Here is a 17,568-nt window from a genome sequence, read left to right as displayed (position 1 = left end):
TTCTCTCTCTCTCTCTCTCTCTCTCTCTCTCTCTCTCTCTCTCTCTCTCTCTCTCTCTCTCTCTCTCTCTCTGTCTCTCTCTCTCTCTCTCTCTCTCTCTCTCTCTCTCTCTCTCTATCTCTCTCTCTCTCTCACACACACGCTCTCTCCCACACAAGTGTCTTCTTCGTCCTCTTTCCCACTCTCTCACTCACTCTCCTCGTACGTTCTTTCCCCACTGCCTTGAGTGAACGACCAATATAGGTTCCGACTATCAACGGAGAATGTTAGTGGCGCAGCGTAGAACCATGAGCTCAAAACTATTGTAGATACCTGAAGCAAGAAGCCTTTATTCGCTTAGAACCAATTACAGTCGGTTTAAGGTCTTAATTGACTGTTTTAGAAGAAATAACACGAGTAGTGTTAGACAGTCATGATTGTTTTGTGGATGGCTGTTTCTCACCTCTTTGGATTATGTACTCAGGCTTTTTATGAGACTTGGTAGTCTTCTGTCGTTTGGCTACAGTGGAGAAAAAGGGAGGCACATGATGAAAAGCGCGGGGTTGTTACTCGGTTACTTTTTGGTGAAAGTTCTTGTGTGCAACGCGGAGGGGGAGCCAGGGCAGAAACTTGACGGGATTGTTATGGTCAACGACTCGAAAGATGTGGAGAATAGCATCGCTGAAGTCCCACACAAAGAAGGCAGGTGCAGCGGTTACTACGACGTTATGGGTCAGTGGGACCCTCCCTTCAACTGCACCACGGGCAGTTACCTGTACTGCTGCGGGACCTGTGGCTTTAGATTCTGCTGCGAATACAAAATCTCGCGGCTAGACCAAACCACCTGCAAAAATTACGACACTCCACAGTGGCTGAAGACCGGCAAACCCCCACCCAAAAGGAACGACCCTGCACACGACCCCACTAAGGATAAGACTAATTTGATTGTGTATATAGTATGTGGTGTCGTGGCTATTATGGCACTCGTTGGGATCTTCACGAAATTAGGACTAGAGAAGGCGCACCGACCACACAGAGAAAACATGTCCAGGTACTATACATTTAGGCGACAAGTAATTACAAAGAAGCACTGAGCACACTGGTGATGCAGTCAGAAGACATGGAATGCAAAAATGAAATAATATTAAGTGTAAAGTCAAAAAGACCATGTGGTGCAGCACTGAAAATACGTAGAAAAATGACAAAAAGGCTTTCAATTAAATGTAATGTTTCCTGATTTGAGTTCATTTAATCATTTTAATAAATCAATTTCAAGGTTAAATTCAATAATACGATTAATCCTAGACCACCCCTCTACATTATTACATAGTATTTATTTTAATTAATAGGCCTACTTATGTTTTTAATTAAGTGTAGACTAATACCATTGTATTGTGTCTTGGTACTCTCGACCATGTTGCAACCAACTAGTACGAGTAATAGCCACATTTCCTTAAAGAAATCGGTTGGGGGTTTGATAATCTCGTTGCCCTACATTTCCCTGTTTTCATTATAAACTGGTCATTGAAATTAGCTGTCTACATTTGTCTACATTTCTTTTCAGTCTCACACCCAGCTTACCCTGCTTCTCCATTTATTTTGATGCAGTTTGAATTTCAGTAGGTGAGCCTATTGACTTGATGCAGCACATTTATCTGTTACTGTAGTGTACGTTTAAAACACTCTTTGGAGTAAGCATTAATGATCAGAACTGGAGTTTGTGGAAACATAACCCTTGAACTACAGTACAGTCTTCCCATGGATACAGTATTAGTCGAGTTCTTATATTGGGAGTAGTGGAGAGGACCATGGTGTGGAGAGGATGTCACTGAGAAAGCAATGTTTCCTCAGAGCTCTTGCCCAGGTGATGCGCCAGCCTGCTCCAGGAGAACACTCAGAAGGCATTGGAGTACATGGCCAGCACTATGACACCATGCAAGTCAGCAGACCACAAATCACTAATCAACGTAAGTGTGCAGTCTATTATCTTCATTCATATTGAATTACATACAATTCTATATTTGAAAAAATACAATTGTTTAGGAGCTTATTTCTGTTGAGGGCTGGAATCTAAAGCCAAAGTAAGGTTTTGAGATTGTGAATCAAAATAACCAACCCAACCTTGTCCCATCACACAATAAAACATTCATCATCAAATCGTATCCAGTCCTTTTAATTCATATCCTGTAAGGCACATCTCTGTATTTATGTTCATACAGTCGATTGAACGCACCACTGAATCAGATCAGCCTTTGTCATTGGAGCAAAGCAGATGTGAAATTCACACATCACTTTGCTAGCCTGATTTAGGTGTTTCAGACAAGAGAAACTTGTGAAAGAAAGTCCATTTTGGAAAGTCCTGTGGGTTGGTGAAGCAATTACTCATGTCCTCAGTAATCACTTAACATACTGTGATAATTATCCTCATCGACTGCTTCTGACTAATACTAACATAACAATTTCACCATTCTCTATCTCCCACTACAAAATTTTTCACTATCCCCCCTCCACCCGCTCTCTGTCTCTCTTTCTACAGTATCTCTCTGCTTCACCCATCTCTTTGTCTTGCTCTGAGACTCTCCCCCCTCTTTTTTCCTGCTCAAAAAACCCACACGCTACACACATTGATGAGGTTGGTTTTCCAATGGATTGCATGTCCGCTTGTTACCGACACGTGTTGATATACAGTAAACAAAGGACTGGTCTTTTTCTCCTGTCCTAGTTTGACATTGATATTTCTGCATTGCAAGGTGACATGTTAAATTGGGATTTTATATAGCTGTTAGAGATTTGCTCGACTCAAGACCTTTGTGTTAAAAAAGGCGACTGACCTGCTCTGTTACAAGGCTGTTAGCATGAACGCACTGGCTTTTGTTTCCATACTAAAGTGGGAAACTTCCACACTTGAGCACAAAAGAGCCCTGTGGATTACAGTGGGTGCACAAGAAGCTAGTTTTCAGGTAATCTCAGCCCTTGTCAGCGGTCTACTTTTCACAACATAATGTGCCAATGTGCCAGTGTACAAAATGATGTGTTATTCAGTGGGCTGAAGGTTTTTTAATTGTCTATTGTGGCATTCACTTTTTTGGGATTGTTTGTGTCTGCTACTACACACAGTAGATCTATACAGATGCCCACGCTGGTCGTGATCAAAGCTTGATGTCTTCATAAGTGTTTGCATACAATAATTATATAGCTTGTGCTGAGAATTGTGTAAAGACTTTGAGCATCAGAATCACAGTCAGAGAAGTAATGCATGTCTATTGATCTGCTTGATGAATAAGGTTTTGTTAACCTTAACAGAAATTTTTTTTTTTCCTCATGGTGTGTGAATAGATTTTTCTTATCTCATTTCCCACTGTTGAGTTGTCTCGTGGAGAAATAGGTTGTTTTTACAAGAGAGGGAATGGATAATCTTTGTTTGCAGCGCCAGATAGTGCAGTCACTGTTCTTGAGAGGGTGCCGTTGACACACAGGTGTTGTGCTGCTAAAGAGCTGTCTCCTTGCGCGCCAAGGAAGAATAACAGGGAGAGTGCAGTGTGAGACTGTAGGGAGCTGGGCCATTTAATGGAAAATGGTGTCTGTGTGTGTGGGGGGGGGGGGGGGGGGGTGAGATGCATTGACATCACAGGAGTTAAAAGTGCTTTGTGAGTGAAATCTGAATGATGGCAGCTACGTAAAGCACAATGTAGTACTGTGTTATTGTTTTGAGTCAGGTTACACATTTTACATTTAGTCATTTAGCAGACGCTCTTATCCAGAGCGACTTACAGTAAGTACAGGGACATTCTCCCCAAGGCAACTAGGGTGAAGTGCCTTGCCCAAGGACACAACATCATGGCACGCCGGGAATCGAACCGGCAACCTTCTGATTAATAGCCCGACTCCCTAACCGCTCAGCCTTTTGACCCCCTTACACAGGGCCAAAGCAATACTGAAGCTACATGGTACTGAGGTAAAGTCACAAGGTTGTGAGGCACACCATCAGCCAGACTTCTGTGCCCTATTAGCCATTGAAATAGGTAAACAAACCAAACACTGCTGTTCTTAAAATGCTGCAGAAAACAAAAATGAAATTCTGTCCTCCAGTAAAGATTCTCAAAAGTAGTCTAATTTAACATCAAGAGACCTTCTGGGATATCACCACTCTGACATGTACAGGATTACACCTGTAAAATAAATCCCATTACCACAGATGTAAAACAAGCACATTAACTCCTCAGCTTCTGGTAGACCAGTCTTTCCAATGGTACATTATGTAAATGGAATCACCTACACTAAGACTGACACATGAGACAGTTTTGTGTTAATTTATTTCCATGTTCTCATAATTTTTATATACAGAGAACATGGCATTATCTTGTCAGAAAATGTTTTTAGAGGCTCACATGATCATCATGATTACGTGAATAACATCAAGATATCCATTTGAAATACATAAGAACTGTTTCTACCATCTAGGACTAGCAAGTTGGATCAAAGCTCACATTACTTTTCACTGAAAGTGAAGGCACATTTAAATACAATTTACACTGATCAGTACCTTTTCGCATGGCATCTCCTTGGAAAGACAGGTATTGGTAGTCAATCCAGGTTGTTGGATACAGACGGGCTCTTAAACATGCTGTGGCAGAATGCATGACATTTGACTGTGTATTAATTTCCCCACTGAGGCAACTAAGACCCTGCATAATTTTGCAGTTCTAACAATGTCTATATAGGATGTGTCCTTTGCATGGCTGTTTCCATGGAGATCTCACACAATTGTGCTGACAATTGTTCTCCCCCCACAGCCCTCTTCAACTTTAGATTGCACTTTACAGAGGGAATGTCTACTTTAAATGGAACTTTAACCCTGCAATGCTTCTTGTCGAATCAACATAGGAAACTGCTGTAGGTTACGAATGAAATGCCTTACTTCAGTGAATTCCTAACTGACCTGTGGAGGCGGTGCAGGTCCATATGTTGATTAAACTTGGGTCAGACACTGCTCAGCTTCTGTACATGAAATGTAACACCACACAGGTGTATTTACCATACAGCGTAATGATATTACAGTCTGACAAAAATGCATACCTTTCTTGGTTATTACTCGCAACGTATTTGTACACAATGTGAAGTAGACTTGAGTGAAAAGCCAGCCAGATGCCGGATAACAAACCTAAAGACCCTTTCTCAAGTAGACTTTAACTAATCAACAGCACTAGCTTGCAAAACTTGCAAATAAACATTCTACCACAACATGAACAACATGGTGTAGGAACACCAACAACACTGTAACACTGGGTTGAAGACTCAGTATAAAGAAGTTAAGGTTCCAAATATTCAGTTTAGCCTTATTTTGGGGGCATTTTTCATGCTTTAATGGAAAGCTTGTGGTGAATTACGACAAGAAAGGCAAGGAGAGAGAGGGGAGGATATGCAGCAAAGTGCCATGGCTGCAGTAAGGCTTTAGCCTACATGGTACCGGGAAGGCCCCAGTTCAGGTTTATTGTCGGATTGTTTGAAATTGAAAAAACACCCAACATCAAAACCCACAGACATAATACAATGCATCAACAGATACAATACAGATACAAAAAATAAATACATTAAATGACAGAGTCAAACCCTGTTTCCTGGTGTGAAAGCGGTAGAGAGTATGAAGAACTTGTGAATCGCGTGAAGAAATTTGGGCACGGCTGTGCCGCGCTGTGCCTGTCTTGGTTCATTCCAGATGATTACGCTACCCTGTCAGTGCACCTCTCACGACCAGAATATTTCTCCTTCTGCTGAAATTATCATTCTGTTTAATGAATTTAGGTGATGTCTTGGCGCTGCCGTGACAGGCGAATAATTAATCATTCTTTAAACGGAGACCTCTCTTTTCTACCGCGCCCCCTCCTGGAATAATTATCAGTTCATTACTAGCTGAGCCGACATGTTGACAGGTAGGTGGTTGTGTAAATCAGAGTCTCTGAGCCAGGCAACTGCAGCCCCAGCACTGTTGTCTACAGAGCATCTCCTCCACTCCATATATACTGGTTATTAGAAAGCAATACTCAAAGCAAACTTTAACTTGGTGAAAGTAAGCGCTTGAATCCCTGGATCATCACGTAAGAAAAGATAAGATATCATTTAATGTCCCCGTATGGAAATCTGTTCTGGACTCCATCTTGGAGTTCCACAGAAGATAAAATCACACATGAACATCTTCACAGTACAGGGGGGACATATTGCACAACCCTTTTGACCACAGACATATTGACACATGATATGCAAAGCTTAACCACATGGTCCCAGTGTGCCTTTCTGTAGGCTTAAAAAGATGGTCATGAATTCCAAATCCACTGCAGTCTTGTGCAATATGACAACATGACATGTTCAACCTCCCCAGTTGTAATGTTTGGTTATGTCTGAAGATCCCATCAACGAGATCTTTATAATCCCTTATTACATTTCAACTGCCGTACAGTAAGAATAAGAATGAAACTGAGCAGACTAATCTGCCATTGATTGAATGGTTACATGGAAGATTTGTCAAGATCATAATAATACCAGTGAGACAAAGAGAATCTTTCTTCACTCATGCTTTAAATGAAGGTATTTGGACACTAGGCCAGAACCTTCTAAGAAAGCTTTGAGGTTTTGGGTTGCATTGGATGTGGCGATGTTTTCGTTTCAGAAGTGACGACTGGTGGTACCAGTCGTCACTGATGACTGTGGCATGATGTCTTTTTCATTGGTATTGTGATGTTCATTAACTGCAATATCAAAGACACAAAACACAAAAAAACTGGTGTGAGGATACTTTTAGAACACTCAACATTCCCCGTTATTACATTATACATGCAAGTGTTACATTAGGTTGCGACAGAATAGCTTGATTCATGCTTTCGCCCACATTAGGTCTAGTCTTTTTGCTGTCTTTTTTGCAATGTAAGACATCATGGTATGGACTTGACTTTAATCATGATAATGTAAGTAAGGGAAACAAGACATTACATTTAAGTAACATTATTGCTGTTAACCGTACATAACAGACGTTGCAATACGTTAAAGAAATGGCAGCAATGTTACTCATGCTTGTCTTAGTGAGCTGTCTGTAAATGAATTCCCAGCTGCTGTAGTTCTGAGGGTCACATCAGTAGGTTTGAACAGATGGTAAAAGGTGGCTTTGTAATAGTTTGTAAAAATTGTAAAATAGTCCAACATGTCACCTTTACTTGGGGCTTGGTCTCTCTATTTGGCTTTTCAATGAAAAATTGCATTTTCTCAGGCTTGAATTATGATGTGCAGTCTGTACAGTACACTGTACTGCCTACAGTACGCAATGCACCGGTGTACAGTACAGAGTTTGGACCTTTCAGAGGAAAGCCTTGGGAATAGATGTACTTGAGGCAATGTTTTGTATTTCCTTCATACTGTAGTGTTCGCAGGGATATGTCTGAGGGATTCTCTGAAATTCACACTTCAAAAGCAGCACTGAAAAGGAACATTTCTCGCTGTGGCAGGTTTTCCTTGTTTTTTATGTTGCTGGCTCTGGGGCAAGGTTCCGGGATAGGTTGGCAGGGGTGAATTTGGATGGACGGACACGGCCACAGGGCACAATGCTGTGCCTGTTTGTCATGTCTGGCACCATCAGGTGTAACCGTGCCAGAGCTGAACTGGGTGCTGTGAGCCAGGGGTTGTGTTGTCTAGCTGACACTGAGTGAGATGGTCCAGACGGAGCTCTCTCTCTTTCTCTCTCTCTCTATCTCTCACTCTCTCGCTCTCTCTATCTCTCGCTCTCGCTCTCTCTCTCTCTCTCTCTCTCTCTCTCTCTCTCTCTCTCTCTCTCTCTCTCTCTCTCTCTCTCTCTCCCCCTCTCTCTGACACGTTACCCATCACAGATGACACATTCCCCTCAGACATGGCTGCGTTCTGCTTCGCTCTCTCCTTAGGGTGGCGGGCAGCTCGTGTGCTGCAGGGCTATCTTGGCCACCCACACTGTCATGTTCCTTTCCTTCAGGCCTCCCTGTTTGAGCAAAGGGCACCTGTGGCAGCCTGGGCTCTTTTACTCTCCAGGCAGTCAGCCGGGCGAGAACAAAGTCTGCTCTGGCTGCCAACTCGCAACGGCTAGCCATGCAATCCCTTGGTGACAAGTGGAGCTATATATGTGTGACCTACTATGATGAAAAAAAGCTAAAGATATCACATAGTATACAAAAACACTATTATTACACACATTTGTGTAAAGGAGTGTATTGTTTTATGTTCATTGTATCAATGCATATGTTTCAATACCTATTATAGTTATTATTATAATACTTTTACCTATAACATATTTGAGTTATACTTTCTCCTAGGGTCAAATTGTCTAAAATCAGCTGAAAATGTATGTATTGAAAATGCTCAATGTGAATGAATTGGTCAAACTATCAGATGCTGATTAGCACTATTTATAGCACATTATAATTGATTACTCCCACAGCATGGAAAGAAATAAAGCACTGCCTCAAGTAATTGCATTTGTCTTTAATAAGAAGCTCAAGCACTTTGAAAACACTTAAATATATAATAGCAGTTTGCTTTAATAATCGTAGACACCGTTTTCTGCAGAGAGCAAGCAACATTTGCTTCCGAAAATGCATGGAATACATGGAATCTCCAAGCTCTGGCACCTCTGACACAACTAGACATATTAAGAGCACCATTTTATTACACAACCCCACCAACTTGTGTGGCATTAAGTAGCTCCCACCAACACAAAGTCCACAGATCTTAATGCATTGAATGGTAAATGGTTTATGCATATTTAACATGTTGTTGCAAATCGTTATGTGGTGCATTCCCTTTTCCCCCAAATGTTAAATTATCAGTTCCTAAAGTGCACAATATGAGGTCACCATGAATAAGTCATAAAAGCAGTATCATCCTGTTAATGTACACTTAGCATAGGTGAATGTCAACGTTAATTACTAAGCACAAAGGACACAATGTAATAGTGTAAATTTATTCATAAAGTATGCAGTGCTGGGATGTACATTTGCTAGATGTCATGCATCAAGCACAAGGTAATAGATGTGAAAATGCACTTGAAGTCAAACCCACTCACCCATTTAGTCAATCAAGCCATGAGCATAAGCATTTACTAAATGAAATGTTGTCCTCAATAACACTTGGGGAAGCTCATGTACATGGGCAGAGTAAGGAGTAAGGTAATGAGCACAGGTGAGGTACAAAGGCAGAAATCAGGCTATATCTGCAGTTATTATCGCACAGCAAGAGCTTAACTTCTCTGATTGGATCCCACTGTCTGTGGCCTAGATCTATTCCTCTGCATTGCTCTGTTCAACGCATATACAGTATGTTTAGACACCCCTGCCATCAAACATTGGATTTGAAAAGCGAACTACGGATAATTACTCAATCTACAGCAAATGAAACTACATTCATGATTGGAGATGTTGGTGATGGAGGCGCCTGTATTCTAATCTACTCCCAAAATGGCACACAATGTCAGTCAGATTATGTATTAAGGTTAGATTTTGGGCACTGCGTCATGTTACTATTATGTACATATTATCTTTGTTCTCATCAAACATTTCACATAACCTGATATACAATTCTGGTACCCAAGTGTGATTTAAGAGTTTTGGATTTTACTGGATTTCACCAGACCAGAACTGACACTCTAAGGATGTCAGTATGACATCTAAAGAAGGTGTCTAGATGTATTTCACTTGCTTTAACTATCCATACAATATTATGACATGTATTTGACCGACCTGTGCTCAAAGGATATATCCTAGAGTGGGAACAACTGTAAAAAACTCAGCATCTATAGCAACTTCATCAACAGGCATCTAGAAGAATAGGAGTTAAGTGATCATTATCATTCCCATTTGAAAAGTAACCTATAAACAAGAGTGTCCTTCTCATAGTACTGTTCCTTTGGGGCAGCCTGCTCCCAAAATACACCCGTTAATGTTTAATGAGTCCTGGGGAGGTATCTATGTCTGTAGTGTTGACTCGCATACTCTCTGCAACAACCTTTAAGTATTTAACCTTACAACAAGTTTTCACAATATCTCTTCACCTGCAAATGTGACAAGGTTGAATTAAGGGATATATGTAATTCTTGAAACACTATGGTGAAGCTTAAGAGTCAGGTTTTGTGCATTATATTCAGACATGAAAAATGCAGATAACGAAACACAAATTAGTATACTGTACCCCTTCAATGAGAGAGATAGAACAATGCTTCTGTTCTTATGAGATACATCGCAGAAGTAGCTTTTGATCCTGGTTGCAACACACATGATTTTATACATCACAACAAGGTATTCATGCTAAGAGAACGGGAGTGAAACTCTCTATGGAATGGACACTTCAGTCTTTTGTCTAATCTTTTGCTGTCCGCATGATTATACTTCACAATGATTGGCCATTATTCCCAGGATGTGGGTAATTCAGGTGAACAATGGAATGAAAAGGCCCTTACAGCTTTCACTCTGCCCCTCCACGTCAATCCCTCTATGCTTTTTCATGGGACAACATAGATAATTGCATGGTACTTTCTTAAGTAATTAGCACAGAACTGAAAGTTCCCTTTTGACCAGTGGGAAAAGAGGTCCTAATTAGCCTAATTTCTGTATTAATTATCTGTTTTTATCAAGGAGATGCTCCACCAAGGAATAGTGGTCTCCCAACAACTAAAAGTTGATTCTTTAGAAAAGCAAACTTACCCCCAAAAATTAAAAAATCTGCACAAGAGATGAGTCCTTTTGAAGTTGTTCTGGCAGTTGTTTTCTGTTTGGTTCACACCTCCTGTCCCTGACCTTGATTTCTCTCTGCCATCCTCCCACTTTCCATCTCAGTGCATAGTCTCCTCTTTCATTAATTATACTGCTAAAGAAAATAAACACGCCCAGTTTCCCCTTTCAAAACAGATCAGTCCCCCCTTTAAAGTCAAATCTATTGTAGTTGCATTGACATGGTCTCCTATTTCCCCTGGCATTTTCAAGGAATAAACTTTCCTTGAGAAAAAGGGGTCCAAAAATAATCATTAATTCATGTCAGGGTCTCTTTGGGTCTAGCTTGACTTTCTGCTTCCCTTCTTCCCTTGTTCCATCCTGAATTATTCCCAATAGCAGAGAATCCTCAGGGACCAGTGGGTTTCCTTGGGAAATGTGTTTCTTTAATGCTGTATTTCACAAGAATTTCTCAGCAGGGTTTTCTGATTAGCAATGTCAGTCACTTTTGCTGGTATGATCTATATATTTCACGAAACTGATGGATGATTCTTCACATAGATTCACATTTCACATTTAGTCATTTAGCAGACGCTCTTATCCCCCGAGGCAAGTAGGGTGAAGTGCCTTGCCCAAGGACACAACGTCAGTTGGCATGACCGGGAATCGAACTGGCAACCTTCGGATTACTAGCCCGATTCCCTAACCGCTCAGCCACCTGACTCCCAGCAGATTCCCTGCTCAGTTAGCATGAATGGGACACCAATTGACATTTCTTGTACATCAAGAAAACTATTACCAGTGGGGGGTTTTGGGTTACAGTAGAACCCTCCAGGTGCCATTTGAATGAATGTGCTGCAATACTGGCCGTATGTGTGTTTTTCATTTGTCCATAATACTTCCAATACAAGTCTTGCCAGCCTTCGGAAAAAGTATATCCAGTGATGACCATGTTCCTCAGGATTAGAGAGACCCGTCAGGTCCTTCTGTGTCACCTGGCAGGAAACAGGCATAACTAGAGCTGACATATTCATTAAGTAGCTGTCAAGAAAAAGATGACTAACTTCCACACAAAGGGTCTACCAGGGGAAGATGAGGAGAATAAAAGCTCGGGTGGCATTTCCTTGATAGTTGACATGTCTTCCATGACACATGGTCTCTGCTAACCTAGACCAGTTTGAGAATGTTTCATTCAATTTGGCATAAGTGTTTTTGATGCAATGTCGTCCCCCCGTCCCGTCCCCCATGCATCAAGTGTTGTTTGTCTTCTCAGCCCATTGTCCTCAATCCAAAACAAACAACCTCAGCAGCAGTAGCTGTGTGACGAGATACCTAAGTGTCTGGATGAGATACTTGCAACGTTAAACACACCACTGACCTTTAGCGATGTGGAGTGTGACGTGATTAAGGTGTTGCTGCTACACACACTATCTGTCTGATTAGATGTTTATTTGTTACCAAACATTTTGGTATCATAACGCTCGAAGGAGATTAGGAAGTCAAAGCATTGTCTGTCTGACATTATATTGTCAGTGTGAACTGTACTGTAGCAAGTGCATGATGACAAGTTTTGTTGAAAGTAAGTCAATCCAATTAAGTATACTGCCCAGTAACATTTGGGGCAGAAGTAAACAGGATGGGCCTTTTTCCTCTCCCTCTCCCCTCCTCTGCTAGGCTGTGGAAGAGTCAACATGTCTGCAAAAAATTATGACCTGTTGCCTTGAAAAACAAGTCATTAGTGGTTCATTAGTCTTCTTGTTGACAATTATCCCAGACTGCTTGTGGTTATGACATGGATTTTAAATAGTGTGCTTGTCGAATAATATATGTGCAAAAACATTTAGTTGTCAATTACATGATTGCCATCATTATTCTGAAATGATCTGTGTTATCAATTAAACAAATTACCATACGTAAGATCAATCATGTATCATGTTTTACCATTAGTAAACTCTGCTTTTACAAAAAGAGTAATCCTCACAAAGCTTGCTGCCAGTATAACATAATTGCTGCCAAAGTCCATAATTTATACCACTGTCCGACTAACCATTTGGAACTTTGGAGGTTAACTATGCCAGCTCAGTATGCCAAGCCAAGCTATGGCACCCATGTTGTGTTATAACAACTGTGCTCTCCCAAGGGCTTATGGTTGGTGCTCATTGCAGCTTTTGGATACCAGGGAGAGAAAAGGAGGAAGAGATGTTGACTTGTACAGCATCACATGCTTGAGGGGACATCCTCATCTGTCACCATTCTCATTTGGAGTCACTTAGCTGGTACAGAAGCTGGTATTTACTATGTGTGAAGAAAACTGAACGTCAACTAAATGTCAGTAATGTGCTGTGACATGAGTTGCCTAATAAACATGACTTTTGGGTTGTGTGGATTTCACCAACCAGCACAGCCATGATGGGAAGGACATTTCTGCTTTGTTTGTTAAGGTGGTGATGCACAGAGCATCCCCCGAATGGCCACCTGTGTGTGGGCGTGCTCTCCTGACCTCCCAGTGCTATCAGGGCAGTGGAAAATGATGCTTGGGACATCTGGCTGCTCTGTCATGCCAGCAGGCAGGGGGCCAGTCAATTTACCCTGGTTCTGTGCACCCCTCAATTAAGCAGATGTCTTCTGTTGGATTAGTACAGTTTTACAAAGAGCAGTCCTGACTTTCCCCAGCTGGGTCCCCAGAGACAGCCAGCCACTGGGAGAGTGACGCAACCAAGAAGCTGGAACAATTAACATTGTTCGTTTCCATCCATCCACCAGGCTCATTTCCATCAGGGATATTGGACGTTATATCAGCAGGAGCTTGTTTGGAGGAAACCAGTTCAAAAGAAATTGGATTGGAGGGGGATTAGCGCAGTTGGAACTGGCTAGCACTCCGAGCGATCCATGGTTAATGATTTGTATCCTGGGGTGGACATGAAGAGATGCCCTTAGCAGAGAAAACTAAAGTTTGGGTGATGGGTCAGTAAGCACCCACACAGACATGGTACTGTCAGGGCTCACCTCCTCCAGCTTTCATTGGATACTTTCTCCAGTTTCTAGACTTTCTAGACTCACAAAAAGTGTTGTACTGTTACAGCGTGAGTAAAAACTGTTGTTTTAATTCACAAATATGCACTGCCATTGGTGGTTGGATTTTGGTCTGTAATTGTACTCCCATTGATCTACATCTATATGTATATCTACATCTATATATCTATCTATCTATATATATATGTATAACATCTATACATGTTTCATGATGATGGTGAGCGACTTCATGCAGTTAGAGTACTTTATGCACACAAACTAGCAAATGTTACAAAGAACATAAAAGTGTACCAAGCTTCTACTGCTGTGCATGAAGTATGTCCGAGAGATACCGATACAGTATCGCTGGCCATGGGTTCTTATGTTTTCTTTTTGTGTCTTCCTGCAGAGAGCAACCAGATGAACAGTGTGGGCTCAGGATCAGCTATGATGGCAGGCTTAACCCCACCACACCCTTACCCTCCCATTGGACAGCTCAACCACCCCTATGAGCAACAGCAACCTGGCAAGGAGATCAACAAATATGCCTCCCTAAAGGCTGTTGGTGAGAGACTGATGCTTATTTTAAGGCTTGTCAATGTTTATATGTCCTATTCCAGAAACGGTATGTAAAACAAAACAAAAAACGTTTCGTGGAAGGGGAATATTGCTGGCTCAATAGCTTCCATTTTCTCACAATTTCAAAGACAAGTAGTGTGATACAGTACTGTGAACAGAGTTTGGAGAGAGAACGTGTGCTCCTGAAGTGTGGAAGTCCCATGTAATCACAGACAAATTACATGATTAAATGTGAGCTAATTAACACAATGCACATCTCTCACATCTGAATTGGAGTAAAGCACACGAAGCACTAGAGATATGTTCTGCCAGCTATAATTATTATTTTGCCTCATCTCCACTTTCCATCTCAATCTTAGCATGCAAATGCTTGTTTACTGAAAGACAGTGTTTATGTGACACTTTCTGTTTAAAGCAAGGCTTGGGAAAAGAGCTTTTCACAGAAATGTTAGCTGTGTGTAAATAAAGTATTCGAAATTAGAATTGATTACCTTGTCAGACAAGAAAGAAAATAACCTTAAATGTTTTGCACAATGGCTATTGATTTATAATTTATCACCCAGGGCCGCTCACATCAAATAAGTATTGACCACGAACTGCCATCCATAATGGTGCTGTTGGTGAAATGGTTTTACTGTGATTATGTAATCATTTCTGTAAGAAGTTTTTAGATCTTATAATTGCAACTTACAATCTCATCATAAATGTTTAAGACTCCCCTTCTTGGTGCCTCAGTGATTTAATAAGATCTTAGTTCTGTATTTGTAACAGACATATTCAATAGATTTGGCACATCGCTTTAGCAAGTAATTCCATTTAGTATCATCAAGTTAAAACGGACAATAGTATAATGAAATGATGACCTTTGTTCTACCTTCACTCTCACCCATCTTACGGGTTGGGAGGTATTTTATTCAATGCTTGAAGTTATTGAGCATGATGTATGGTAGAACTACCGTACAGTAAGTACCGGAACTACACTATCCTATAATAAACAGAAATGTACAACATTTTCAAAAGAAGCATACTAATTTATTTATATTTCCATGTTTGATACCAATGGACCTTCAAACAAAGCTGGTTTGCCGACACACCATGAACACAGTTCAAGAGGCATGAGTAAGTCAGAGCATATGATATATGGTGTGATTAACAGAATTCAAGACCGGCATCAGAAACTGACTGTCTTTGATGGGTCTAAAAGCATTGATGGAAACATTTGATAGTCTTTAGCAGGGAGCTGAAACAGATATACTTTTATGGATTCCGTCTCATCCAATTAAAGGCACAGCCAGTAAAAAGCTTCAGAGAGATGACAGCTGTCAGAGTGCGATTTGCAGCCCTGATCAAGCAGAGGATTCTGCATGTGGAACAGCAGACACTGTGTGACATTCAGATGCAGCTGATGCTAATTCACTCAAGAACCGTCAAGTAGACCGATCATTAGGGTAAAACGAAAATAAAGACAGGGGAAAATCTTATCTATTAAGAGATGGAGAGGCAGAGAAAAGGAGAGCGGTAGAGATGGAGGTGACGTGGGACTGGGGACTGGGAGACAGCCTGAGGAAGCTTAACTCAACTAAACTGTTTGGGTTCTGCCTGGTGAGCCACTGTGATGTCCCTGTCTCTCTGGTGTGTTTTAGTCTGCAAGTCTGCTTCATCGGCTGTATGAAAGGAGCTTGTTCTGAGGAGACACGGCTCCCTCGTCCACTCCCCTCATCTCAGATGTGTCTGCTGCATCATGGCCTTTGATCCAGAGCACAAAAGCAACCCCAGCACCTACCAGCTGGGGGCAGAGCCTATTAAAGGTCACCTGTAGGACATTCAATTAAAAAGAAATGGGAAATGTCACAGTGAAATGATGGGGATTTACATTGGAACATGGTGTGCTCGCCACCAATTAGCACTTTATTTTGTTTTCATGTCGGGGCTGTGTTGGAGACATGAATGACACCATATTTGCATATACAATAGATGTGTGCACACAGGCCTGTCCACATCCTCTGACAGTCAGAACCAGCATGTTCCCAGATGATAATAGGTAGATAAAACTTTTTTTTTTTTTTATTACAGGCATACTCAGGCATGATGACATTCAATACAGCTTTGGCAACATTTAATTGTGCTGATAATTAACACCACCAAACTATTTAAAAACCCTGGCAGTTTTTACCCATTAAAATTGCCAACCCACATCTTGCCAGTCAGATTAATCTTTGTCCCTAATCATAAATAATGTCTATCAGGTAAGTATTTTGAGACAATACATTCGCAAAGGGCATATTGGGATTGTTTGTTTTTCAACATCTCCACCACAATTCTCATGGCGGAATTAATCTGCACCGGCATGACAATCATGTGTTAATAATCACAACATGACCTATATATGTTAACTATAAAGCAAGGCTGGCATAAGATATTGAACTTTCTCGGTTTGCTAATCGTTCTGTTCCCTTTTGTGGTGTTTGTGCCTTCCAGCGGAGAAGTCAAATGAGAACTTCTACACCAACCGGCGGCACATGGTGGAGATGACGGCCAAGGGCAGCCTCCCCATGCAGCCGGTCCGTGTGGAGCCTGAGCCCAGCAACCCTTACAGCCCCCCGCCGCAGCCCTCCCTCAAGCAGAACGGACACAAGTCCAAAAGCAACAAGACCCACAGCTCCCACACCTCCCACACCCTGGCCTACAGCTCCAACACCATGGGCGCCTCAGGCATGTTTAAGGGCTGGGACGACACAGAGACCCTGGGGCGGCGGCAGACCTATGACCCTAAGAAACACTGCACCATGGAGCAGGTGAACGAGATGCACACCCTGCGCAGCCAGCACTATCTGCCCCCGCAACCCTACTTTGTCACCAACAGCAAGACAGAAGTGACTGTGTGATGGGCCCCAACTACCCCTACCACTAGAATCGCAGCTGCAAGACAGGGAGCAGGGCAAATAACAGACACAAAACCGAGGGGTTGGTCAAGAGGCGGAAGAAGAATTGCAGTGCTTGACTCTGACCCTCTTTTTAGGGAGTCAAGTGTGTCTTTGTGCGTGACTCTGCATGTGATTGCCATGTATGAAAGTCCTGCAGAAAGGTGAGAGTGACAACAGAAAAATACAGCGCTTCACACCTCAAAGGGTTATTTAAATAATCACTGTATTGCTGATTATAATGCAATCAATAATCACATCAAGTCTGACTAAACCAGTGAGCAAAGAAGTCTAAACTCTGATCATTCAAATTACAATTCAGGCTACAAATGTCAGTATTTAATGACATCTCAGCGGGCCTG

The 17,568-nt window shown here is 41.7% G+C and overlaps 1 protein-coding gene across 1 annotated transcript; it reads left to right on the top strand.

Annotated features, from left to right (window-relative positions):
* The first annotated feature begins 527 nt into the window (after positions 1-527).
* On the top strand, positions 528-17,170 carry shisa9b (shisa family member 9b). The gene is made up of 5 exons (XM_067233579.1): positions 528-1,030; positions 1,831-1,918; positions 11,319-11,343; positions 14,116-14,271; positions 16,764-17,170. The coding sequence occupies exons 1-5, from the start codon at positions 528-530 to the stop codon at positions 17,168-17,170; spliced, it is 1,179 nt and encodes a 392-aa protein (XP_067089680.1).
* Positions 17,171-17,568: the final 398 nt, after the last annotated feature.

Source organism: Osmerus mordax, chromosome 3 (assembly GCF_038355195.1).
Source record: "Osmerus mordax isolate fOsmMor3 chromosome 3, fOsmMor3.pri, whole genome shotgun sequence".
Taxonomy (NCBI): Eukaryota; Metazoa; Chordata; class Actinopteri; order Osmeriformes; family Osmeridae; genus Osmerus; species Osmerus mordax.
This window is presented reverse-complemented; position numbering and strand designations above follow the sequence as displayed.